The sequence below is a fragment of the Phocoena phocoena genome, chromosome 7, assembly GCF_963924675.1.
Source record: "Phocoena phocoena chromosome 7, mPhoPho1.1, whole genome shotgun sequence".
NCBI lineage: Eukaryota > Metazoa > Chordata > Mammalia > Artiodactyla > Phocoenidae > Phocoena > Phocoena phocoena.
Genome location: NC_089225.1, coordinates 11291410 through 11318457, shown reverse-complemented (window position 1 = coordinate 11318457; position 27048 = coordinate 11291410). Strand labels below are relative to the sequence as shown.

The window sequence follows — 27048 nt, the reverse complement described above, 5'->3', positions numbered from 1 at the left end:
CCGGAAGAGCTGGCCACGGAGCTCGGGGAAGACTTGAACTGTCCCCGTATTAACATGGTCTGGTGAGCAACCACGAACTCCCAGCCAGACGGAAAACGTGGCTTTCCATTCTGCCAAGAATCGTCATTCCCAGACATAGGTGTGTTAGTGCCTTAAAATCTGGACAGGTCCAGGGCGAGAGAAATGCAGGAGGAGCCTGCCCCAGGGGTGCCTCTCCCTCTCACGCTCCTACTGTCCGCGAGGGTCACAGAGCGGGGACCTGGGACCGTCCTCCACGAGCCACCCAAACCCAGGTCACTCGGCCAGAGGAGGAGAGGGCACAGGGGGCTTAAATCAGCAGTCATCTGTGTGATTCTCTCTCTCTTCCAGATGCCACAGGTGCTCTGGGGCAGAAGACAGTTCCTCACACAACTTGGAATCCCTCCTGCTTCAGCCCCTGCACAGAGCCCCGTAGAAAGTTTAAGTCAGTTCACTACTGACTCTTGTATTCTCTGGCCATGAATGTTTAGCTACCTTCAGGCTTCTCTCCTAGGAAACAAGATTATCAAAGGGATTACCAAGGGATTACACTAAATCCCATGAAACAGATCAGTCAAGCTCAGGACAGCTCAAAAAGAGATTCTAAGAAAGAATTAACCATTGTAATGAACAAACATTCACAGTCTTGTGAATTTTAAGAATCTGGCGATCCTTCCAAGTAAACATCCCTGAGTAACTGCAGCAAGAGTTTGGGTCTGTTTCATCTTCTCCAGCTATTACTGGGCCGTGTTTCTCTAGGGCAATTTTCATTCAATCTGAACAATTCCAGTCTTACCATCTGAAAAGTTAAAAGTCACATTTCAGTTGATGCTGTTCCATGGTGTTAAGAAGAATAGGGCCTTTGGATAACTGTAACACACACAGGCTAAAAACCGATTTGCTACTGCTAAGGCCTTAGTATCTTTTACTGAGTTTACTCTCTTAGCTACTTGGGAGTTCACAATGCCATGATTATTTACATAATTACAAAGCAAACATTAATAAAGCAAGAATCACTTGTTTGAAAATTTCAAAGTAGTTTGCTTTCTAAAATTCTTTTAATCTCGTCTGGGCCCATTAACTGTTAATGGCACTCAGATTTGTTGCTGTTATTTGTCTAGAGAATCATCCAGACTGAGTCCCTGCCGGCTAAGGGCTTCTAAGACAGACATTCTGATGCCTGGCCAGGTGTAGAGGCCACCCAGCTGCAGGCTAAAAACAGGAAGCAAGCAAAGGAAAGCTCAGGGCAATATCAACACCACGGGAGGCTGTGAGCCTGTGTATTTTAAGGGGAGAAAGTACAAGTAAGTACAGTTATACTACATAAGGTGCAGGATATCCTCAGAGAGGCTTCTGGTAAATTGTAAGCCTACTGCTGAAATTACTTGTCTGATAACTGTCCTTCACACTGATCATGTGCTTATTTCCTGGCCCTAAGAATAGGGCACGTGAGCACACAGACCACGTGGCTGCCACCAGGGCCAGCTCACCGTTACCCTGAGCCCCGCAGCCCTCCCCAGCTCCCAAGCCAATTCCCACCTAACAGCTTCCCAGTTACGCCAAAGGAGACCGCCATGTGAGGTTGCTTACGAGAGCAGACACCCTCGCTCCCCTCTGGCCACCGGTCAAAAGTCAGCCTCGCAGGCACCTCTGGGCAGACGGAGGGACCCCATCACAGCCCCTCAGCCCGGCTCAAAAATGTGCTCTGATAGCAGACTGCCTTCCAGTAGCTAATGGGCTCCTCCCAGCAGTGGGAGGGAAGAAAGCAGAGAGATGAAAAAGGAACCTGGTGGGGAAGAGGGAAGAAAAACAGAGGAGAGGAAAGGAATGAGGAGAGAATGGCAGGAGAGAACAGACCCTCTTTCTGAAGTTCTAATGCACGAGCAAAGCGTTGCTCTCCTTGAAGAAATTCACAAAAGGACCGCAGGCTGGCGGCTGCCTGACTTTGACAACCACTTCCCTCCTTTGTCCCTCCTGTCCCATCCGGTGACTGCGGGAGGGTCTAGTCCCTTCCGGACACTCTGCCAGGCCCTGGGAAGACAGGAAGAACGAAAGGGCAGGCTCCCCTCCCGCCCCGCAGGCAACCTGCGCTATAAAGAGAGAGAATACATTTGCAAACGCAAGTATGACAGATAACCCGTGATAAGGGTGATGCAGCAGAAGACCAGAGCGTAGAGCAGCGGAGGAGGGAAAAGGCAGAGGGGGTCGTGAGAGACATTTTAGACGGGGTGGCTTCCACCAAAGACCCAAAGCTCACCATCATCACAGGGGCAAGGATCACTCAGGCATCTCTGTCACGAGCAGAGAATTCAAGAGCAGGACGGGGAGAAAGGGTAGCAGCAAAGTTCCAATGTACCGTGAACAGCGAAGCAAAAAAGGGTAGAGAGCGTGCTCTCGCAGGAAAGGGCCCTAGGGCAGGGCTGTCCTTCCTCTCTGGAAAGGGCACCACGGACTCAGGACCCTGTGGCTCCAGCCTCGTGGCCACCAGCAGGTGCAGGCAGCTGTTAGGACCGCCATGACAGCCGCCCTAGCTGTGGGTGTCTGAACGCAGAGAGCCACACTCAAACCCGATTCTCGTTTCTGTCCAAAGAAACCCAAGTAAACTAAAGACACCAAAACTGAACTTTAAGATAGAAGACGGCCTTTCAACTGTTTTCTTTTCCAATTTCATTTTTATAAAAATCAAATGTACACACTTACTCAGCCCTGAACCTGGCTATAAGAAGAACCCACGAAGCCCATCCTAACTACTCTACTATTTTTCCTGCTTTGCTCAATCAGTTCTCCCAATTCCAAAGGTCAGTGGTAGATCTGTTTTCGATGTCTGGGCATCCGGTGCACACAGGTGGTACAGTCACATGTGCAGTCAGGTGATGGGCTGAGCCTAGAAGCAGCCTCTGTGTGCATGCCCACCAGAGAGGAGGGGCCAAGGAAAGCGTTCCGACCTCAGCGCTACACGCTTTCGTGCTGGATAAAGACCCTGGCATTTCTAGCACGGGGGTAAACCAGTTAGTGTGCGGTTCCACTGAGAAAAGATAACAATAACTGGAGTTCAATCCTCCCCCTGTGACTGTAACCTTGGGAGGTGGCGTGTGGTGAAAAGTACACAGGTTTCATAGAGCTCTTGTCCAGACTTTGACATCCCTGGCGTTGTTTTAGTTTAGACAAGTTACTGGGCTCCCCTGAGCCTGTCCCTCACCTGCAGAGTGAGCATCATTCACATACCCGTTACCTGTGTACTCAGAAGGTCTTTAGGTGCCCACTCTGTGCCAGGCCCTTAACTGGATGCCAATAGTTCAGAGAAAAAAGTGCTTCCCACTCTCAGAGCTGACGGCCAGCAGCACGGGGAGGCTTCAGAGAGGAAATTCCTAGAGGTTACAGAGGCCCAGGGAAGGGACCCCGAGGCCTCCGCACCATGACGGTGGTGCCTGGAAGCTGAGCAGTTGCTGAGCTGGGTGACGAGGAGTGTGGACTCCAGTGGGGTCCGTGTGTACCAAGTCCCTGGGCTGAAGAAACCCAGGCAGCGATCAGGACTGACCCCAGGGCAGTACAGGCACACAGACGGCTGAACAGGCTGGTAATTATCAATAATAATAACCCCAATCATCTGCATGGTAATAAGTTAGAGTAGGGCACTTAAACTGGTACTTAAACTTCTCACAAAAGTACTCTAGGGCTTCCCTGGTGGCGCAGTGGTTAAGAATCCACCTGCCAATGCAGGGGGCACGGGTTCGAGCCCTGGTCCAGGAAGATCCCACATGCTGCGGAGCAGGTAAGCCCGTGCACCACAAATACGGAAGCCCGCGCACCTAGAGCCCGCGCTCCCCAACAAGAGAAGCTACCGCGATGAGAAGCCCACGCACCGCAAGGAGCAGGCCTCGCTTACCGCAACTAGAGAAAGCCCACACGCAGCAACGAAGACCCAACACAGCCAAAAATAAAGAAAGAAAGAAAGAAAGAAAGGATTTTTTCAAGTGCTCCAAAATTACACGAAGATATTTATTTATTTATCTATTTTTGTGTTACGTGGGCCTCTCACTGTTGTGGCCTCTCCCGTTGCGGAGCACAGGCTCCGGACACGCAGGCTCAGCGGCCATGGCTCACGGGCCCAGCCGCTCCGCGGCACGTGGGATCTTCCAGGACCGGGGCACGAACCCGTGTCCTCTGCGTCGGCAGGCAGACTCTCAACCACTGCGCCACCAGGGAAGCCCGAAGATATTTATTTTAAGTGAACATATTTGGACTTACATTTTTACTATTTCACGGAAAGGGGGGAGTTTTAAGCAACTTTAACTGCTGTGGACAAAATCTGCATATTGATGACTGAAAACTAATCTTCTAGGAATCAGCAACTAATCTTTCAAAACCTTGGGTAATCTCTGAATGGCACAGTAACAAAAATTACAATGGATCCTTTCCCTGATTTAATCTTCTTTTCTCCTTTTGACCACAGGACTTATTTTACCTTTGAACTTGGCCAAAAGGGTATTGTGCTTAATTAATGTCAGAAACCAAATCCCACAAATATCAGATCTACATTTTGCATTCGTCTGGAAATGTCATTTTAATTATCACTGTACCAACCCTGACCCAATTCTTCCTGACAACCACTACACAGGAGCAAAAGCAAGTCAGCTGGAAAAATCCAGAGCCAACTTTGGGAGAGGGTCCCTACCAGAATGTCTTCTCATATTAAAGCCACTGCACCAAGAGCTAGCTGCCTCTTGTGCAATAACCCTTCAAATCCTCCATCCCTGCTTTAATGACTTCATTCTCAAGAACCCAAGGGAGGCAAATAATCACACCTCTACGTAAGAAGAAAGAGAGAAATAAGATGACAATATAACTGACAATAAACAGCTACATTCTGATAAATCTTAGTCCTCTAAGGCCAGCCCCATCTCTACTCCAAGACACAAACCCACGTGAATCAAAGCCACATACAAATAAAATTCTAAGTTCAAGTGTCCAAAACTACAATCATCTCCCCACACTCAAACCTGCTCACTCTCCGAGTGCCCTGCTTCAGCTGGTCCCAGCACCACTCAGCCCAGCAGCCATCTCCCACCACGTCCCCCCCGCCCCCCTCCTCTCACTTCACCCTGAAGTGCAGCTGGTATGGCTCTCACCTCCAACCCCTCCCCTTGTTCACAATTATTCGACCACTGATGTGCATCAGTACAGACTCATCAACACTTACACTCTGGGTCATAATCCGGTGCTACCTTATTGATCAAACTCTTCTCGCTCTAGTCTGTGAGAACCTTTCAGCTGCCCTCTGTGACAGCTGACATACCCCCGTCACAGTTTTGATTTCTTTTGGTTTGGTACGACCCTACTGTCCGGCGCTGCAAGACGCCCAGGCTCACTGTGTACATTCCCTGCTCCAGGCCTCAAATCTGCCATCCCCACGGACCCTGGCAGTGGTAGAAACCAAGATCGGAGCACTAGTGGCAGCTTCTTTTTAAGAGACCTTATTCTGCATCTGATTCTGTACCTTGTTTCTCTTAAGGGAGCTTCCATATCTAAACAAAAAGCTCAACCACGTCATTTTCAAGCTAAATCCAACTTTCACCTCCCGTTAGACTGTGTCTCCACATCACACAGGTGCTACGTGCATCATCTCATTCACTCTCACAGCAGCTTGCCAACCTGAACACGAGGAACCAGGACTGACGGACCAGCCGCCCGCCCAGGCCACACACTGTCCACGCAGACACAGATGCACACTCCAACGGAGGGGATCCGAAGTCCACATGCTTACGATCCAGTCAGCTAGACCCAAACATCACGTACAGTAACGATGACACTTTTTGGATGATTTAACCCGTCTGCACCAAACTGAGAACTTCAAGGAAAAACTTGTAAATTTCTCTTAGAGCTAAATTTCTTTCATTTAAAAGACCAGCATTTATTCTAAATTACGTCATTTCATTTTCTTTCTTTCTCTTTTTTTTTTTTTTTTTTTTTTTTTTTTTTACTGGTGTTAAAGTCCCTTGTTTTCTGAAATAAGAGATACGGTGGGGGTTTTTGGTTGTTGCTATGTTATATTTGGTGAAATTAAAGTTGGTCACCCTGGGACTTCCCTGGCGGCACAGGGGTTAAGAATCTGCCTGCCAAAGCGGGGGACACAGGTTTGATCCCTGGTCCGGGAAGATCCCACATGCCGCGGAGCAACTAAGCCCGTGCGCCACAACTGCGCTCTAGAGCCCGCAAGCCACAACTATTGAGCCCACAAGCCACAACTACTGAGCCTGCGCTCTTAAGAGCCCGCAAGCCAAAACTACTGAGTCTGCGCTCTAGAGCCCGCGAGCCACAACTACTGAGCCCGCGAGCCACAACTACTGAGCCCATGAGCCACAACTGCTGGAGCCCACACACCTAGAGCCCGTGCTCCACAAGAGAAGCCACTGCAATGAGGAGCCCGCGCACCACAACGAAGAGTGGCCCCCACTCTCTGTAACAAGAGAAAGCCCACGTGTAACAATGAAGACCCAATGCAGCCAAAAATAAATAAATATTTTTTAAAATAAAATAAAATAAGAAAGTTGGTCACCCTGTATCAGTCTCTCCACCCAATTTTTAAAGGTTTAACTCTGAGGAGCAAATGGCCTACAATAAAAACCTCAGCTTCTCAGCATGGCCTACAAGGCCCCCGCCATCTCCCCTGCACTTTCCCCTCCAGGAATGCCACACTGCTCTCAAAAACAAACTCGTCATGTTCAGAAGGTGATTTCCAATCCCAGAACCGCCCCCCTCGGCCCCCACCCACCCATCACTGGGCAAACAACTGATTAGGGATGTCACATCTTCCAAGTGTCCAGATCACTATGTGTCTAAACAGGCCAATGCCTGTTTTAATAATATCTCTTTGAATGCTTACAGTTTTAAACTATTCCCTAAGGCATCTATACTGAAAATGGCACAATTTCAGAATCAAAGAAACAAAGCCAGGGTTTTATCACAACAGGGGCAAAGCATTGAGCTGGGTGACGGTTTGCTGGAAGGAGGGCGGGTTGAGGATGGCAGAAGTCCGGGGCCACCAGCCCATTTAGAGAACTCAAACCTCCCGTCTCCCCGCCTACTCCTCCTGAGGCTGCTGTGAGAATCAGAAAACAAAAACAAACAAGAGACATTCGTGAAAGTGCTTTGAAAATACTAAAATACGCAGAACCATAGTAGAAAATGGCTGGCATTATATTGTACAGACTGTTATGGGTCCCTTATTAACCATGGTTGACAGAGGAAGATTCAAATATGCCCCTGCTACAAGAAACAGCATTTAATCCTTGTTTCCTACTATACTTGCAGCTCCCTAGGGTAAAAAGTACCCTTTTAAATGCTTTTAAAGCCTGCACTTCGAGTAACAGTGACTAAGGAGACAGGTTATTGGAAAGGATTTATCAAGTGAGAGAACAGTCTTTATTTTAAAGTCAGAGCCACAAGGCTTTCTCCACGGTCTTTAACATAAAATGGTCAACCCCATAATTATGTCTCCCTGTTGTTTAAAAAAAAAAAATCTACAAGATGACAACGTTAAGACAAATGCCACTTATAAGTAACACACTTTCAAATCCTCAAATGAAGGGTTCTGAAAAGAGGTCACTTCAGAACGTGAATTATTTAGCTGTCCTGCCCAGGTTTTGATTTCCTGCAGCAACTTAAGCTGAATGCAGAATACTGTTAAAAGGGGTGAAATAAAAATGACCACTAGCAGTATACGCTTTCAATTCTCAACTTTAAAATATAATTAAGAAACATAATCCAGCATCTTCCAATATGTCCATTTTCGGCAAACTCAACCAAATTAAGAAGACAGATATACACACCTTAACAATCTACGGCAAAAGAACAGAGCCAATGAGCTGGACACATGCCAATTTCCCGGCAGGGAGACAAACGAACACTTGTTACCGTGCACAATTTATTCTGTGTAATACCTATTTTCAGCTGAAGGGCTTGGAAATATCCTTCAGAGACAACAAGTTAAAAGCCTGCCAGGAAGCCCATCCCACGGGAAACCTAGACAGGGATACAGGTAGCTCACAGCACGTCCAAGGCACTCTTCTTCCAACACAAACCTCCATCACACGGAGCTCTTTCATATCCTTTCAGCACTGCCAAAACCTGGCAAAACCTCCGTGGCAAGACTGAAGGCTAATCAATAAGACCTTTGTAAACAATGCTTCTTTCATAGTTTCCCAGTTCCATCTGCGCATTTTAAAAATGTAAGTCTTTATTTTTAAAAGGAAAAAATTTTATACAATGATTCTCAAGACAGAAGCGGCACCCCTGCACTATTCTGATTTATATGTGTTTTTAATCTGCCCACTGTTGGGAAAACCATAGAAATTTCCAACCAGTAGAGTCCTTTCAAGACAGCCGATACTTATTAACAAATGTCTTGTAATTGCAAAATAATTTATTTTCATGAGCCATATACTGTGAATACACGAGAGCAGAAAAAAAAAGTTGAAAGCACATAAAATAAACAGAGGCTGATGAAAACACAGCTAACCTCGGCTCACTGTGCCTACTTGCTCTCTCCTGGTCCTTGAAGGTCAACACTAACCTTAATAGAGCCGCAGCTTCCACAATTTTTCCTGCCTAAATGCAAATACTCATAACAGTTATTTTCCTAAGTTTCATCCATGATCTTCAGTTCTCAAAGCAACGATAAAATACCTTAAATATCTTATTTCCTGGTTAAGCAGCAATAATTACAAACACTTTCCAGAATATATTAGAATAGCCTACCTTTCCCAGTGGTCATGACCGTCAGTGACCGCGGTACAAATAAAAACACTGCTCTGAAAGCTACACCTGCTCACAGGCACTGACGCCTCAGCAAACTCTCCACCCACAGGGCTTCTTCAGTGCGATCTGAGCACCAAGGACAGCGGCCGCCCTTATTCCAAAATGAAAGCCTACACTCTGCAGAACAGTGATTGTTCAAGGGGCGGGGGCACCTTTCCCATCTGACGCAAGTCGGGGAGCCCTCTTTAACACTGGTATTGAAAAAAATGTTAACCAACTACCTGACTCCCCCCTCCCCCGCCCCCCGGAAAAACAGAGAACGCTCTCAACATAAACTTTAAATGAGAAGAAAGTCACAAAGCTATGGCATTCCCACACAGATGATAAAGAAAGCTGTCAGCTGCAGCCTAAGCTACTTAAGCTGGCGCCAGAGACAGTCCCTTCCAGGCTATTTTAGGGGCGGTCTCCTTGGTGCAGTCCAGTGCCCTTGCCAGTCTTGGAGTGCACCATCCCCGCGGCCGTGACTACGGAATCACTTGCCTAAGATACTGAGCCAGAATCCCAAACCTCCTAACATGCGGCGTCCCGTAAACAAGTGGGGGGAGGGCTGGGAACCCATTATCGGACCTGATCCACTTATTCACAACCACTGTTTTTAAAGACTGCACAATAACGGCGGCTTAGCTTCTTAATAAAGAAAAGACAATCAATTTGCCTTTCAATGAATGCTTTGTCCCAGCGATGCTGGGCAACAGTTCAGATCTTACCTAACAATCCATCGTCAGTCTATTCGTTTTCAGACTTGTAGTTCTCATTTCCAACAAACTTAGAGATGATATCTAACGTTCTTCAAATTATAAAATTTTTTAGTAAAACGACAGAGGGCAGGCTGCGTTTTGCAGCAAAATGACGCCCTAGATACATTACAATTTTCTGATTATCTACTATCTAGCTTACAGTTTTGTTAGCAAATAAGTATTTTTCCTCTAGCTACAGATTTATTATGGAATTTTCAAGATTGAACCAGCATGATACTTTCATTCTTTCCTCATGAACATGTCAGCTTTGCTCAAGAAACTCAAAAGCATGCACATTTTTAACCAAATTAACAACCATGGGCCTCATTTCAATCAAATCCAATTAAAGAACATTAAGTGGCTGCAGATAAAGGACAAATGACTAGTCTATAATTACTGGCTCTTTCATGCTGAAAATTCGATTCTCCCATGAGCATAAGCACATCTGCATGATTTTTAAAACGTACACAGAAAATAATTTGCTTTTTAAAACCCACAGAAGGAAAAACTGTAATTTTTGCTTCAAGGGGTTTGCTAATTATACGGAGATGGAAAAAAAAAGAAAAAAGAAACATCTATAAAACAACATATTTTTAACTCCCATATTCTTGCCATTCAAAACTGAAAGGCCTTCAGGTAACCTAGCAACAAAAAAGAATCATACAAAGATGAAGTATTCTATTACAGACAGAACACCCATTTCCAGTTGCTGCTCAGATGCTTTTTCACTGCTGTTTAGTCACAAGTCTTACACTTCTAAAACATGAAGTCCGTGGCATTTATATAAATATAATCGATTACACATCTTAGAACAATATAATTTTGAACATGTCAAGAAATACAACCCAAGACAAAACCCATTTCTTCCCTAAGAGTCTTGCTATTACATTAATAGTTCCTTTCAACTTAGCTCAAATCCAGAGCTTTTATTTCTTACTCAAAGGAGCATTGTGCACAAGTAACGAAAGAAAAAACATATAAATTAGAATTCATCAAAATTAAAAACTTAGATGCCAAGAAAGTGAAAAGACAACCCACAGATGGGGAAAAAATACTTGCAAATCAAATATCTGATAAGAGTCTTGTTGTCTAGTATATATAAAGAACTCTTTTAGCTCAACGACAAAAAGACAAATAAACTAATTTAGAAACGGGCAGAGGACTTGAAGAGAGATTTTCCAAGTAAGAGCTACAGATGACCAACAAGCACATGAAAATATACTCAGCACCATCAGTCATGAGGGAAATGCAGATCAAAATAATGAGATACCGCTTCACACCCACTAGGATGACTGTCATTTTTTAAAAAGAAAAGAAACAACGGTGTTTTTTGTTTTGTCTTCTTGGAGAGGACGTGGAGAAAATAGAACCCTCACACATTGCTGGTGGAAATATAAAATGTGGAAACCATGGTGGGAAACAGTTTGACAGTTCCTCAAGAAGAGGAATATGCAATTCTTCAAACACAGAATCACCACAGGATCCAGCAATTCCACTTCTAGGTATATACTCAGAAAGGACTGAAAACACGTTCAACAAAAATCTGTAAACTATTCACCATACCAAAAAGGTAGCAACCATCGAAATGTTCATCACTGGATGAATGGACAGGATCAAGAGAAGGTGGTCCAGCACCACGACACGCACGAACCTTGAAAACATCACGTTAAATGAAACAAGTCACAGACATCAACACGTACTGTGTGGGTCCATTTACATGAAATGCCCAGAACAGGCAAGTCTGTAGAGTAGATTCGCAGCTGCTGGGGCAGGGGTGGGGGTTAGGGAATTAGGAAGGTGACGGCTACGCACACCGGGTTTCTCTCTTGCGGTGACAAAACTGTTTTAAAACTGACTGTGGTGATGATTGCACATATCTGTAAATATGCTAAATATGACTGAAGTATATACTGTAAGTGGGTGAATTGTATGGTACGTGAATTACACCTCAAAAACACCATTTTTTAAAAAGTGCATTATCGTTAAAGGAAACGTGCATTCAATTTTAAATGTATACTCCAAAATCACCCAAAACTCTACAAGAAACACAAGTATGAGAGTTATTCTCAAATGATGTTCTATTTATTTAAAAAAAAATGAATATATCCCTGAGATGGAGCAATGGAGGAGAAACCTATCATTTTGAGCACCAACCCCATCCGGGCACGGCTGGGAGCTTTACACCCGACCTCATTTACCCTGCAGAGCACAGGAGCGAGCCGGCTCCCAGGAGGGAAGCGCGGTGCCCCGAGTCACACAGCCCGCGTGTGGGGGCAGAGAAGCCTTTCCTAAGGAGGAACGATGGCCACACCCGTCCACAGCAGCCCCTTTCGGCTTCTCCCTGACGCTCTGTCTACCTGTCCCGTGGGGGACTCGGGCACCCACACTCCAAAACGGACACCTGCTGTGGCCACACACAGTCACCACTCATTAAAGTGTTAGGTCCCTGTTGAGTCACTTGTTAAGTCCTCCTGCTGTGAACAGAGGCTGAATTTTCACAAATGGGGTTTGAGAGACAGATCACTCAACAGACGGCTTGTCGGGTCAGCCTAGGAAATACACACGTACGAATCAAACACGGCGGCCTTCCATCCATCAGAACCCTGGCCCAAAGGCAGTTCAGGAACCTGGAAATGAGCCCCATGTTTCCATCCTCTCTTTGCCTTTGACTCATTTCTTCCTCAGGTCTAACTCTCATCTGGTACCCAAGAATCCATAGGGAAAAGCAGAAAACAAGAAGGACTGGGGTACCTCAGGTACAAAGTTTCCACGTATGCACTCTGTGTTATCAATAATAAAAGAGATTACAGAGGAAAACACTGATGCCCCTCAAACGAGCCAACCCCAGAGGACTCACCAGGACTAAGAACAGAAGACAGACGGAGGTGTTTGGGGCCTAGAATGCCCTGTACTCAGGGGGCTAAGAGTCCAATGCAGAAGAGGGACATCGGTCAAATCACCAAATGCAGCAAAGTAGGGGATGCTTGGAAGTGTCCAACAGGGAGGTCAGGGAAAGCTTTCTAGAGCCAGAGGGAGGGAATACTGAGCTGGAAAGGATGAGGAACAGCGAGATAAGAAAGAGGAGACAGAAGAGACGTGCAGCAGGGTCTCAGAGGAAGGGTAATGAGGACAGGTGGCCCCAGGGGAGGGCCGGGCTGAGAAGGCTGCAGCAGGCCGCTAAGGACTGGGGGATATCTTGAGAGCAATGAATTGAAACAGGAAGAAGATTTTTTTTTTAATCATGTGAGTTGTGAGGGCAGGAGGCAGAATCCACCTGCAACACAGAGCTGCCCGGAAAGCCTTCGTCTAACCCTATGGGACGGAAGCCCTCCCCACAGCCACCATCAGCACGCAGCTAACGTATGATGTTCACGCCTTTCCCTCCGCTTGAAACAAACAGGAGTCACCACCAACTGTAATTTGTTTTCCTCTGTTCTTATAAATTTATTTATTTAATTTATTTCTTTTTGGCTGCGTTGGGTCTTCGTTGCTGCGCGGGGCTTTCTCTAGTTGCGGCGGGCGGGGGCTACTCTTTGTCGCGGTGCGTGGGCTTCTCATCGTGGTGGCTTCTCTTGTTGCAGAGCACAGGCTCTAGGCACATGGGCTTCAGTAGTTGTGGCTCACGGACTCTAGAGCGCAGGCTCAGTAGTTGTGGCACTCGGGCTTGAACCCGTGTCCCCTGCATTGGCAGGTGGATTCTTAACCACTGCGCCACAAGGGAAGCCCCCCCTGTTCTTAAAAGTAGACGATAACAACGGTGTGCTTATTTTTGGGAGATTAATGCTTGCAAAATTCCTAAGAAGAATATACCTAATCTGGAACTGATGCTCATTTTCTATATTAATGTTTCTACTAAAAAATACAGAAAGGGCCAGGCCCACGTCTTGAACCCGACTTGAATGACATAATGTGTTCCAGCTCTTCTTCACTTACAGCCCATTATTTCTGATGAATGGAGATGAAACAAGACCTGGTGAAGCTGGGTGGTGCCCACATGGGGCTCCATTATTCTCATCTATGCACTTTAGCATACATTTAACATTTTCCAAATAAAGAAATGAAAAGGGAAGGGGTCAGAAGACCTTGCTCTGAGGCCGCCCCCAGGAGCGCCCAGAGAGTTTGGCTACAGGCTGTGTCCACCTTCAAGGATCTGACCTGCTCAGACTTCTGAAAAGTGAACATCTCTCAGGCTAACATCAAAGTGACAGTGCAGGTAATACTTATAAATGTTTTTAACACTGTCCTGGCTGAAGGAAAAAGGAGACAGGAGAAGACCTCCTGGCCTCAGTCTCTTCCACCACAGAGCAGTCTTCATCCAGAGAGAAAGATCGGTCCCCTCATTTCGGCGACGTCGCACAACAGACCAGACCGGGGGGAGGAGGCAGGGGGACCGCGAGCAGGTGGCTTCAACAGTGCGGGCAAAGGGGCTGGAGAAGAGCGCTGGGGCCACTGAGAGGCGTCCACAGCCACAGGAGCCAGTGGCGAGGCACCAGGCAGGGAGGAAGGTGGGGCCTCCGGGGTGACAGGCAAGTCCTGGTTCACACGCCTGGGTGGACAGTGGAGCGGTCGTCCACGGGAGATGTACAGAGAGAAGCTAGGACGAGGTCATGTTGAGGTGTTCTGGGTTTTGTCTTTGGGACATGAGTCTGGGTACGTGTCTCCAATACAAGAAGAAATGTCAGACAGGCAGCTCCTTCACATACGGTTAGCAGCATTGAACGCATTTATGGAAACATGTTATCTGGCTAGTAAACAGAGTTCCGGCCATGGAAAATTATAACCCAGAGGAGAGCACTGCCTGAGAAAGAGAAAGGCATAGCACCAAGCCAGCCTTAAGAATTTAGTGGCAAGTAGCAGACAGCAAACCTAGAAACAACAGCCCAACAGCAGGAAAAAAACATCAAAAGGCGGTTAGGCCAGAGGAGGCAAGGAGGAAGGATGCTTCCAGGAGGAGGAGATGGGGCTCAGCAGTGTCCAGCATGGTGAGAGGCCGGGCAGGGTGAAGACTGGCAATGCCAGCGGGTGGAGTAGCGTGGCCATCACCCCGTAACAGCGCCAGCAGCTGTGTCGGTGACGTGAGCTGACCCCGAGCCTGGAGCAGTCTGAGGAGGTGACTAGGCGAAGAGACTGAGAAAGGGAATACAGATGTTTCAAAAAGTAAACCACAGGCCCATGACAGAGTCACTTACACTGGGCCACACCACCAGAGTGGGGCTGAATACCTAACCCAACTGCTGCTTCAACCTCCCTACCAACTGCGGTCTCACGCGGTCAGTCAGGAATTTCCCGGTCGGCACCAAGGAGGTCACCCGTCTCATGGGCGACCTCCAGCCCCAGTGAAGGTGAGGTCACTGCCACACAGACCCGTCCCGTCCCCCACAGGTGGGTTACTTTAGCCTGAAATAATCTTTTCTGTTTATGACTTCCTTGTCTTGCCTTTAAAAAACCTTTCCCTTTCTCTACTCCTTTTGGAGCAACCCCCCAGACACACACACCCTCGCTAGATGGGATGCTCCCCAACTCAAGACTCGTTCAATAAAGCCAAGTAGATCTTTAAAATTTACTCAGTTGAATTTTGTTTTTTTTTTTAACACAGCCATCTCAGGATAAGTTTGCTGTACAGGGGAGGAGAGAAGCAGAGCAATGAGAATGGCTGGAGATATACGTATGCGTGTTTTTACTGAACGACACTTGGCATGCTTAAAAGTCAACAGGCCAGACAAGGGGGGGGGGGCGCGAGGGGTGAGAACAAGTGCAGGCCAACCTCTCTCATGAAGTTAGGTGCAAAACTCCTCGACAGGGTACTCGCAAACTGAACACAACACTGTATAAAAAGAACTGTACACTATGACCAAGTGGGATTTATTCCAGGTATGCAAGAGTGGATTATTACCTGAAAAAAATCCATCAATATAACTCACAATATCATCAGGCTAAAGAAAAACAATATCAATTGACATCAAAAAAAGCATTTGAAAACAAAAAAAGCAACACCCTAAAAGGAATCCAGATTGGAAAGAGAGAAGTAAAACAATCTCTATTCACAGATTAAATGACCTAGTATATAGAAAATCCTAAGGAATCCACTGGAGAGGAAAAATCTAGCTAAAAAATGGGTTAAGCAAGGTTGCCAAATACAAGATCAAATATAAAATTCTACTTTATTTCTATATGCTGGCAAAGAACAATCCAAAAATAAAATGAAGAAAAGAATTATATTTATAATATGACCAAAAAGAATAAAATACTTAGGAATAAATTTAACCAAAGTAGTGCAAGACTTATAAATTGAAAACTACAAAACATTGTTGAAAGAATTCCAAGACCTAAATAAATTGAAAGGTATCTTACATTAATGGATTAGAAGGCTTAATGCTGTTAAGATGGTAATATTTCTCAAACTGGTCGACAGGTTCAACACAGTCCCTACCAAAATCCTGTAATTCATATGGAAATGCAAGGAACCCAGCAGAGTCAAAACAATCTTGAAAAGAAGAACAAAGTTGAAAAGCACAAACTTCAACCCAAATGTCCTTCAACTGTTGAGTGAATCAACAAAACATGGTGTATTTATAAAAAAAAATGTTATTCAGCCATAAGAAGGAATGAAGTACTGACATATGCTACCAGGTGGATGAACCTTGAAAATATTAAGTGAAAGAAGCCATACACCGTATGATTCCATTTATATAAAATGTCCAGAACAGGCAAATCCACAAAGACAAAAGACAGGTTGTCAGGGACTAGAAGGACAGGGAAACAGCTAGTGCTAACGGGCACAGGTTTTCTTGGAGCTGCTGACAATTTTCTAGAATTAGACAGTGGTGATAACTGCACAATTTTCTGAATATATGAAAAACCACTGAATTATGCACTTTAACAAAGTAAATTATTTGGGTATGAATTATATCTTAATATTTAAAATATGCTGATGATCAGGCTTCCCTGGTGGCGCAGTGGTTAAGAATCCGCCTGCCAATGCAGGGGACACGGGTTCGAGCCCTGGTCCGGGAAGATCCCACATGCCGTGGAGCAACAAAGCCCGTGCGGCACAACTACTGAGCCTGCGTTCTAGAGCTCGTGAGCCACAACTACTGAGCCCGCGAGCCATAACTACTGAAGTCTGTGCGCCTACAGCCCGTGCTCCGCAACGAGAAGCCACCACAAAGAGAAGCCCGCGCACCGCAACAAAGAGTAGCCCCCGCGAGCCGCAACTAGAGAAAGCCTGCGAGCAGCAATGAAGACCCAACACAGCCAAAAATAAATAAATAAAATATGCTGATGATTTCAGAAAAAAGTGCAACACCCATTTGTAATAAAAAGCCAGATAAGTAGGAATGAGGTAGTAGAACTACCTCATCTTGCTAATGAACACCTACAAAAAGACCTACAGTTAACATCAAACTTAGTTATGGAAAACTAGGACTGGGAACCAGGCAAGGAGGTCCACTCTCACCACCCTTATTTTACATATGGCAGAAGTTCTAGCCAGTGCAATAAGGCAAGAAAAGGAAAGAAAAAGTATACACATCAGAAAGAGACAAAACTGTTCCTGCTTGTGGATGACATGACTGTCTACGCAGAAAATCCCAAGGAGCCAACAAAAACTCCTAGAACTAACAAGAAAGTTCAGAAAGGTTGCGATACAAGCTGTATAAACAGCAAGCAGGAGAAAGCAGAGGGTGGATGGGTTGAAAAAAGTAGAAGACTCAATGGTCTGAAGTCCAAAAGAGTTCAAAGAATGCTTTTACACTGGAAGTCAGTGGGCAAATAAAAAGGAGAAGCTGGGTCGGGGGTGGGGGGGGGGACTTTTATTCTGCTGCTACTGCAGCTTCTCTATGCTACCTGCTACCTAAATGTTCAATGGCTCCAGCAAAGAAGAAAATGAGGTGGTTTATTTTTTGACAGCAATTAAACACCTTGCTGGTCTCCCAAAGTTACTGATGAGAGACCAAGCTATTTGGGTTAGGAATTCTAAAACCTTTATATATGCGCCTTTCCGTTATTCTATTCTGGCTCTAACAATTAAAATAGTAAGTCTACGCATCAACAGGCATACCTCGTTTCAGTGCACTTTTTCATTACTGTGCTTTGCAGGTACTGCGTCTTTTTGGTTTTGTTTTTTTACAAATTGAAGGGTCTGTGGCAAACCTGCGTCAAGCAAATCTACTGAAGCCATTTTCGCGAACAGCACTTGCTCCCTTTGTGTCTCTGTGTCACATTTTGGTAATTCTCACAATATTTCCAACTTTTCTATTATTACTGTATTTGTCATAATGATCTGTGATCAGTGATCCTTGATGTTACTATTGTAAAAAGATTATGACTTGCTGAAGGGTCTGATGATGTTTATCATTTTTTTAGCAAATAAAGTTTTTTTTTTTTTTTTTTTCGGTACGCGGGCCTCTCCCTGTCGTGGCCTCTCTCGTTGCGGAGCACAGGCTCCGGACGCGCAGGCTCAGCGGCCATGGCTCACGGGCCGAGCCGCTCCGTGGCATGTGGGATCTTCCCGGACCGGGGCACGACCCCGTGTCCCCTGCATCGGCAGGCAGACTCTCAACCACTGCACCACCAGGGAAGCCCCTAAAGTATTTTTTAATTAAGGTATGTACACTGTATTTTTTTTCCAGATATAATGCTATCGCACCCTTAAGAGACTACAGTATGGTGTAAACGTAACTTTTATATGCACTGGGAAACCAAAAACTTCACGTGACCCATTTTATTCGCGTTACTGCAGGGGTCTGGAACCGAACCTGCAATGCCTCCTAAGTATGCCTCTACAGTAAAAAGCTGAACAGGTCTCTAAGAAATTTTGAGTTAAGGCTTTCTTACAATCTGTTATTTTTTAACACAGAGCCTAACAGAACTGTTTTCATCCTCAACCCTACCCCTTTAAGCACACACAGACACACAGACACACACACACACACACACACACACACACACACACACACACAGACACACACACATACATATGCACATTTCACAAAAATAAGGAAATGGGGGGGCAATATTCACACCTGGACAATTAGAATAAAATGTTGCTGGGATGCTCCCAACGCCACAGGGTTTTGGTATTCCTGATGATTAAATCATATTGTCAGTTCATTAAAACTCACAGAATATTCAAGATATATGTGAATCAAGCCATCATGCTGTATCCCTTAAACTTATACAGTGATGTAGGTCAATTATTTCTCAATAAAACTGGGGAAAAAGTACTCATGGAGTGCATATATATAATCTTCTAGGCAAGGCCGCCAACATGGTGTGGTCTTTCTCCCCATTGCCAGCACTGTAATGAGATTCTGTCTCATATATAATAAAGGCATGAAGCACAAACTTGCTTTTCTGCCACCAATGCTACCTCCTTGCCCATTACTTTCCATCTTGATGTCAACAAGTTTTAAACTGGAAAACCACACGAATACACACACACACAATTAAAAGCATGTGTCAAGCTGGTCTCTTCAATAAGTGATGCTGGGAAAACTGGACAGCTACATATAAAAGAATGAAATTAGAACACTCCCTAACACCATACACAAAAATAAACTCAAAGTGAATTAAATGTAAGGCCAGACACCATAAAACTCTTAGAGGAAAGCATAGAACACTCTCTGACATAAATCGCAGCAAGATCTTTTTATACCCACCTCCTACAGTAATGAAAATAAAAACAAAAATAAACAAATGGGACACAATTAAACTTAAAAGCTTTTGCACAGCAAAGGAAACCATAAACAGAAAGAAAAGACAAACCTCAGAATGGGAGGAAATATTTGCAAATGAAACAACTGACAAGGGATTAATCTCCAAAATATACAAACAGCTCATGCAGCTCAATATCAAAAACACAAACAACCCAGTGAAAAAAACGGGTGCAAGACCTAAATAGACATCTCTCCAAAGAAGACATACAGATGGCCAACAAACACATAAAAGATGCTCAACATCACTAATTATCAGAGAAATGCAAATCAAAAGCACAATGAGAGGGCTTCCCTGGTGGCGCAGTGGTTGAGAGTCCGCCTGCCGATGCAGGGGACATGGGTTCGTGCCCCGGTCCGGGAAGATCCCACATGCCGCGGAGCAGCTAGGCCAGTGAGCCACGGTCACTGGGCCTGTGTGTCCGGAGACTGTGCTCCGCAACGGGAGAGGCCACAGCAGTGAGAGGCCCACGTACCGCAAAAAAAAAAAAAAAAAAAAAAAAAAAAAACAAAAAACAAAACAAAAGCGCAATGAGGTATCACCTCACACCGGTCAGAATGGCCATCATCAAAAAATTTACAAACAATAAATGCTGGAGAGTGCGGGGAGAAAAGTGAACCCTCCTACTCTGTTGGTGGGAATGTAAACTGGTGCAGCCACTATGGACAACAGTATGGAGGTTCCTTAAAAAACTAAAAATAGAGCTGCCATATGATCCAGCAATCCCACTCCTGGGCATATATCCAGGGAAAACCATAATTCGAAAAGATACATGCACCCCAGTGTTCACTGCAGCACTATTTACAATAGCCAGGCCATGGAAACAACCTAAATGCCTATCAACAGAGGAACGGATAAAGATGTGGTATATATATATATATATACACAATGGAATATTCTCAGCCATAAAAAGGAATGAAATAGTGCCATTTGCAGGGACGTGGACAGACCTAGAGACTGTCATACAGAGTGAAGTAAGTCAGAAAGAAAAAAACAAATATCATATAATATCGTTTATATGTGGAATCTAGAAAAATGGTACAGATGAACTTATTTGCAAAGGAGAAACAGAGACACAGATGTAGAGAACAAACAAACTTATGGATACCAAGAGGGGAAGGGGGGGTGGGTGGAATGAACTGGGAGATTGGGCTTGACATATATACGCTACTATGTATAAAACAGATAACTAATGAGAACCTGCTGTACAGCACAGGGATCTCTACTCAATGCCCTGTGGTGACCTAAATGGGTAGGAAATCTAAAAAAGAGTGGATATATGTATACATATAGCTGATTCACTTTGCTGAACAGCAGAAACTAACACAACATTGTAAAGCAACTATACTCCAATAAAAAAAAATAAGCGTAAAACAAAACAAAATAAAAAACAAAAATACAAAATAAAAGCACGTGTCTAGCAATTGGCTGGACAGCTCTGCCCACACACACTGTCAACCCCCCTCATCACTGGTCTCAGCTCTACCAATGATACAGTTGAAAGCACAAAGAAAAGTATATATAAAAGTAGAGGGTAATATGCAGAAATTATGCCATGGTTAAAACTGCATACAAATTATACAGTTATAGGAAAATTAATTAGAAGATAATACAGAAAAATGAAAACTGATTTGCTGGTGATAGCAGAATCATAATTAATCGTTTTTATTTTAATACTGTAACGATTTTACAAATGTATGAAAAAGAAATTTTAAAAAAGCATTTTATAAGAAACATGCTATTTAAAAACAAATTCCGTACTGGTAACGACGGGTACACAACTAGAGTGTGAGCTTAAAGACCTGGATTCTGTTTCCTGCTCTGCCCTCAAGTACTATGTCCCTTTGCAGGAAATCACTCAAACTTCTTTAACAGCCTCAAGATAGTCAAAATCTGAAGGCTACGCTATGGTCTCAGATCCCTAGCAATCCTGAAACAGCTATGATACAGTGATGTATCCAACGTTAGAAAACTTCTTGTTGGCAACGGACTTTCTGATGACTTCCAAACGGCGTTAAGGATAAAGAAGAGAAAAAAAAACCAAAGTTCTTACCCTCATGAATAAACAAAAAAACAGTTCTGCAGTAATATTCATTAAGGAGGAAAGTCACATCAGGTGAGGGCAGAGAGTGTTCCCTTACAACACTGGGTGCGCTGTTCTGGACGCCTGTGTAATGAAGCGAGACTGCAGCCGAGCTCTGGGTGGGATAAGGAGGAGGCCCTAATGACAGCTGGGAACAAGCGCCTCAAGCAGATGGAATCACAAGCACAGAGGCCCTGAAGCAGGAGAAACATGCTAAAAATTAGCAAGGAAGCCAACAGGCTGGAGCCAAGAGAACTTTCAGGAAGAACAATGGTAGATGACCTCAGAATGGGGGCTGCAGGTCAGGCAGGGCCCAGTGGGGCACCGTGAGTCACTGCACTGGGAAACCTCTGGGGGATTCTGATGAACAAGGGATTAACGTTACTTGCGCTACATTCTAAAGGGATCAGTCTGGCTGCTGAGTGAAAAACAGACTTTAGGTGTGGGGCGAGAATAAAATCAGGAGTGCAGGCAAAACACCGTGATGGCTTGTACTAGGAGGAGAGAAGCAGTTACATGGGGACTCTTTGGGATTCTAGATGTATTTTTAAAAATAAAGGCAACAGGATTAGCTGGTGGATTCAGTGTAGGTTATAAAAGAAAGTCAATGACAACTCCATAGTTTCGAGCTTGGGAAAGTGGGTAAATGGAGGTTAAATCTTGAGACCTAGAAACTCCTATCAAGGTATCAAATTCAGCTATTCAGGAATAGCATATAGTGTAAGTAATACTTATGCTAAAAGTGGAAGTGAAGAAGCAAAAGTAGAATGGTTGCTTTTTCTACTCACCATTTGCAGACTGTATCATGTTTCCAGATTTTTGGACTTCATCAAATTTTGTAAAAATTACATTCAACCTGTATGAAAAAAAAAGATATATATATTATACAAACTATTAACCATATTACAATTACATTAACATATTTACAATCATAGTATACACTGAAGGTGAGTCTCACTCATTGATAACAGACCCATCTAACAACAACAGTCGCTATGCTAACAGCATTATCAATAGCCAACAATGAGTGAGCACCTGCTTATTACAAGCCAAGCACCGACCTAAGCTCTACCTGAAAAATCTCCTCTGATTCTTGTAACAGCTGTATAAGGGGTTATCAGTATCCCCATATTACAGACGAGGAAATCAAAACCCCCTTACTTAAGGTAACACACTTGGTCAGGGTAGAGATGCCAGCCCTGAGAGTAAGAACCCAGAGCCCAGGCTCTCAGACATTATACTAAACTGACTGACGTCTCTACACAAAATGTATGCATCATGAAAACTGTTTATATCTCCTATTTCTGTCTAAGCACAGACTGCTGATTACTCAGGACAAAGATTTTCAAAATGCATTGATATTACAGTACAAAGGCTTTTCTGTGACTTTTGCTTATTTTAAAAATGCTGTAAATAATTTCTCTAGAAGCAAATGTTGTGACTGGATAATCTTCAGCTTAAAAATCTGCATGACATGTATTTTCTATTAGTGGATCATTTTCACCATGACATTTTAAAAGAAGCAAAACTCCTTAACCACCAAATATTCCATCCTAGTGACACCGAAAATGAGAGGAAAACTGGGGGTGGGGGTGGGGTTTACCTTGTAGGAAAAGTCAAGAAAAAAGAGGCTTTCTGAACGAAACACAGATATATTGGAATAAGCCTAAAGGATGAGATTCCAAAGTCACGCACTTTTGCATTGAAACCTACGCCACCCATTTTCCAGGACTAGACTAGAAACGTTAGCACCTTCCTACAAACCAGCCTGTCATACAAGCTCTAATCATTTCAAACATGTTTGATTTCCTTTCCAACCAGGATGGAAGCCCCTTGGGTATAGGAATGGGACCTATATTATCTTTGGTATTCTGTGTACACCACACATCACATCATGCAGGAGGGTGACATCACCGAATGAGAAGGCTGGTGCCTGGTCCTGCCCCCGCGCGCAAGGTGGAAAACTAGGTAGTTCACACACTCCTGTCTCAGCTCATGCACTCGTTCATTGGCTGAGCCAGCACTGAACTAGCTAGATGCTGAGTGTGGGAAGGTCCCACCCTCTAGAGCTCCTACTTACCTCTACTTCGACTGTGACATTCTAGGAAACAAGAGAGCCAAAAATACTCATAAGCAAACACGAGGTAAGTGAAGGGGATGAACCAGCCTGATGACACGGCCCCTCCCGCTTCCCGTCCCATGGCGGATATTGATCTTTTCAACCCGTCTTTCCATCTAAGTCCAGGTGTAGCCTCAGAATCCTTCCCAAAACTGCTCCCGGCAGCTACGACCAATGAATCAAAGTCGGCACTGAGTTAAAGTTCTATTTGTCATCCCAGGACCAGATGAGTAAAACTATTGCTCACTTGCAATACTAAAAATCTGGAAAGATGCCTTAGAATCAAGTTCTTATGATGTACCCATCACCTGCCCTTTGATAAGTAACAAAGATCCCCGCTGGCTTAACAAGCCCATAAATAATATCCCTACACAGGTTGCCGGGGCCTGCCCTGACCAAGTTACCACTTTATTGCATCACAGCCACACCCTCTGACGTGAGCATGTCTGCGAGGCTGCCCACTGGGGACAAAGGGCACCTCCAGCTGGTTGTCCCTGAAATCACTGGGAGGGGCGAGTATTTCCTCCGTTCCTGGGAGAGCGTTCACCATTATCGATGGCAACTGTGGAAGCACCTGTAGATTCTCTGTAGCTCGCAGGTAGGGTCTCCTCACAGCGGCCACGGGACCCACAACCGGTAGGCCCAGACAACTAGGTATGGGAAGGCTAAGATGATTACCGTTGTTGGCACCTGCACCATAATTCAGAATTACTTCAGGCAGGCGTCCTTTCCCGCTGCTTTCCAGCTCCTGCCTCGATAGCTGCCTAGACAATGGCTCCTGTCCAGATGACCACCCCCGGATCGCAGGAGCCTGGCTTTATGACAGTCCAAGAGCAACAAAACCTCCCCTGGGAATGCCTTCTGTCTCCTAGCCCTGAGCACAGCAATACAAAATGCCTCTCCCATGACCTACCAACTTGCACAAGTCTGAAAGGGTGAGTTTTACAGGTTCAAAGACGTTGAATACATAACTAACGATTACCCTCTGAAGCCACCAATTTTTTTGCACTTTCTAAATTTTAAATCTTCGGATCTCAAATATAAAATAAATTTCTTCACTAGTTTGACAAATAACCCAATACCATTTTCCTCTCATTTTTCTGAATTTAAATTTTATTTTCAATTCTTCAATGCAACTGGTGTTTATTTTACTGTAAGATTTAGATCTAATTACGCCTCCCTAGAATATTTTATAAGTTTAAAATAATCTCCTAAAAGCAAATACTAGTAATCTCATAGTAAACAAGCTCCAGTTCTACACTCAGAGTTTATAATTGGCTTTTCAGTCCACTACTCTTAAATATGAGTACGTACCAAGGATTATAAACTATATGAGCAAAGCTTGTTATATGAAAAAGTGAGACCAAAAGGAACACACACATACCCCCAAATCCCAATTTAGGGAAAAGACTATGAACAGTTTGTCTGGTTGGTTTTTTTTTGCGGTACGCGGGCCTCACTGTTGTGGCCTCTCCCGTTGCGGAGCACAGGCTCCGGACGCACAGGCTCAGCAGCCATGGCTCACAGGCCTAGCCGCTCTGCAGCATGTGGGATCTTCCCGGACCTGGGCACGAACCCGTGCCCCCTGCATCAGCAGGCAGACTCTCAACCACTGCGCCACCAGGGAAGCTCCGAACAGTTTTTAATATATTATTTATATTTCCAAAGAGATGAGAAAATATTTTAATTATAAAAGCACACAGGGGGGCTTCCCTGGTGGCGCAGTGGTTGAGAGTCCGCCTGCCGCTGCAGGGGACATGGGTTCGTGCCCCAATTCGGGAAGATCCCACATGCCGCGGAGCGGCTGGGCCCGTGAGCCATGGCCGCTGAGCCTGCGCGTCCAGAGCCTGTGCTCCGCAACGGGAGAGGCCCGCGTACCAAAAAATAAAAAAAAAAAAAAAAAAAAAAAAAAGCACACAGGGGGCTTCCCCGGTGGCACAGTGGTTGAGAGTCTGCCTACCAGTGCGGGGGACACGGGTTCGAGCCCTGGTCGGGGAGGACACCACATGCTGCAGAGTGGCTGGGCCCGTGAGCCACAACTGCTGAGCCTGAGCGTCTGGAGCCTGTGCTCTGCAACAAGAGAAGCAGCGATAGTGAGAGGCCCGTGCACCGCGATGAAGAGTGGCCCCCGCTTGCCCCAGCTGGAGAAGGCCCTCGCACAGAAACGAAGACCCAACACAGCCATAAATAAATAAATTTTTTTTTTTAAAAAAAAGAATGCAACACAATTCTTTAAAAAAAAAAAAAAAAAGCACACCAGGAGGAGCCCTTCAAAATGGCACCATAAGGACCTCTGAAAATTTGCTCCTCCAAAGAAGCAAAGAAAACATCAGCAAAATCAAGTTTTCCAAAACTGGAAATTAAACAAAGGCTTGCAACAATCCGAGCATTCTTCAAGCAAAAAGGCTGAATCTTGGTAAGAACAGTAAGTTTTCCATTGCTTTGCAAGTGCCCTATTTCCACCTCAACTCAGGCTGAAAACCAACAGCCTCACAACCACTAGAAAAAGTTGAACAAGTCTGGAGCCCCCAAGAATCCCCATTCCCAGAGAACTGTCATTATCTGACCTGCCTGGTATATCCCTGAAGCCCCATTCACAGGGCTTGTCTTTACCGCAACTCACTCAGAGCATGCTCAGTGTGAGACCCTTTTCCCTGAGGCCACAATCAAAAAGAATCCACAATGACTATTTAACACAGCAATAACTGCAGGAGCAAAGAAACTGACCAAAAAACTTATAAGGAAAAACTGGAGGATGAGATGTTCTCAGGAAACTTTGAAAAGCTCTGACACATTCCTGGGAATCTAGAAGATCACATATATGGACAAGGCTGTGTGCATGCCTGAGAATGACCCAAGGCACTAACGTCTCACCTCTGGCTGACCGTGAGATTCTGCACAAGCAGGCAGTAAAGAGACATAAAGGCAGTAACTTATAAACTGCCTGCCAGAACACTGAAAGCACATCCCAACATACAGAGCCTTCAGCAAAGGCACTGAAGGAAACCCCTGTCCAATCATCAGCTGAACGCTAATCTAACCAAGGACAGATGACTATAGTAACCACACACAACCAAAAACTACAGATTTTACAGCATTAGCTCAGATAAGTCACTAAACAAGCAATGAGCAACAAAAACAATAAACACCAACAGCAGCAAGCCTGGGGAAAATATAAGAACCAAGGTCTCACCAAATAGAGAATATCAATGAAGAGATAGAAAACATAAGAATCATACAGAAATTCTCGAAATGAAATTAAACATTTATAAACAACTAAAATGAAAAATTCAGGGCTTCCCTGGTGGCACAGTGGTTAAGAATCCGCCTGCCAATGCAGGGGACACGGGTTCGAGCCCTGGTCCAGGAAGATCCCACATGCTACGGAGCAACTAAGCCCATGCACCACAACTACTGAGGCTGTGCTCTATAGCCCACGAGCCACAACTACTGAAGCCTGTGTGCCACAACTACTGAAGCCTGCGTGCCTAGAGCCCATGCTCTGCAACAAGAGAAGCCACCGCAACGAGAAACCTGCGCACTGCAACAAAGAGTAGTCC

At 44.9% G+C, this 27048-nt stretch overlaps 1 protein-coding gene across 8 annotated transcripts in view; it reads right to left on the bottom strand.

Moving 5' to 3' along the window:
* Nucleotides 1–27048, bottom strand: part of CLASP1 (cytoplasmic linker associated protein 1) — a 233057-nt gene that overhangs the window by 130981 nt on the left and 75028 nt on the right. For all 8 annotated transcript variants that reach the window (XM_065880867.1, XM_065880866.1, XM_065880865.1 and 5 more), the window contains exon 7: nt 22158–22225. In XM_065880867.1, coding sequence (XP_065736939.1) covers nt 22158–22225 — 68 coding nt within the window. The remainder of the gene's footprint in view (nt 1–22157; nt 22226–27048) is intronic.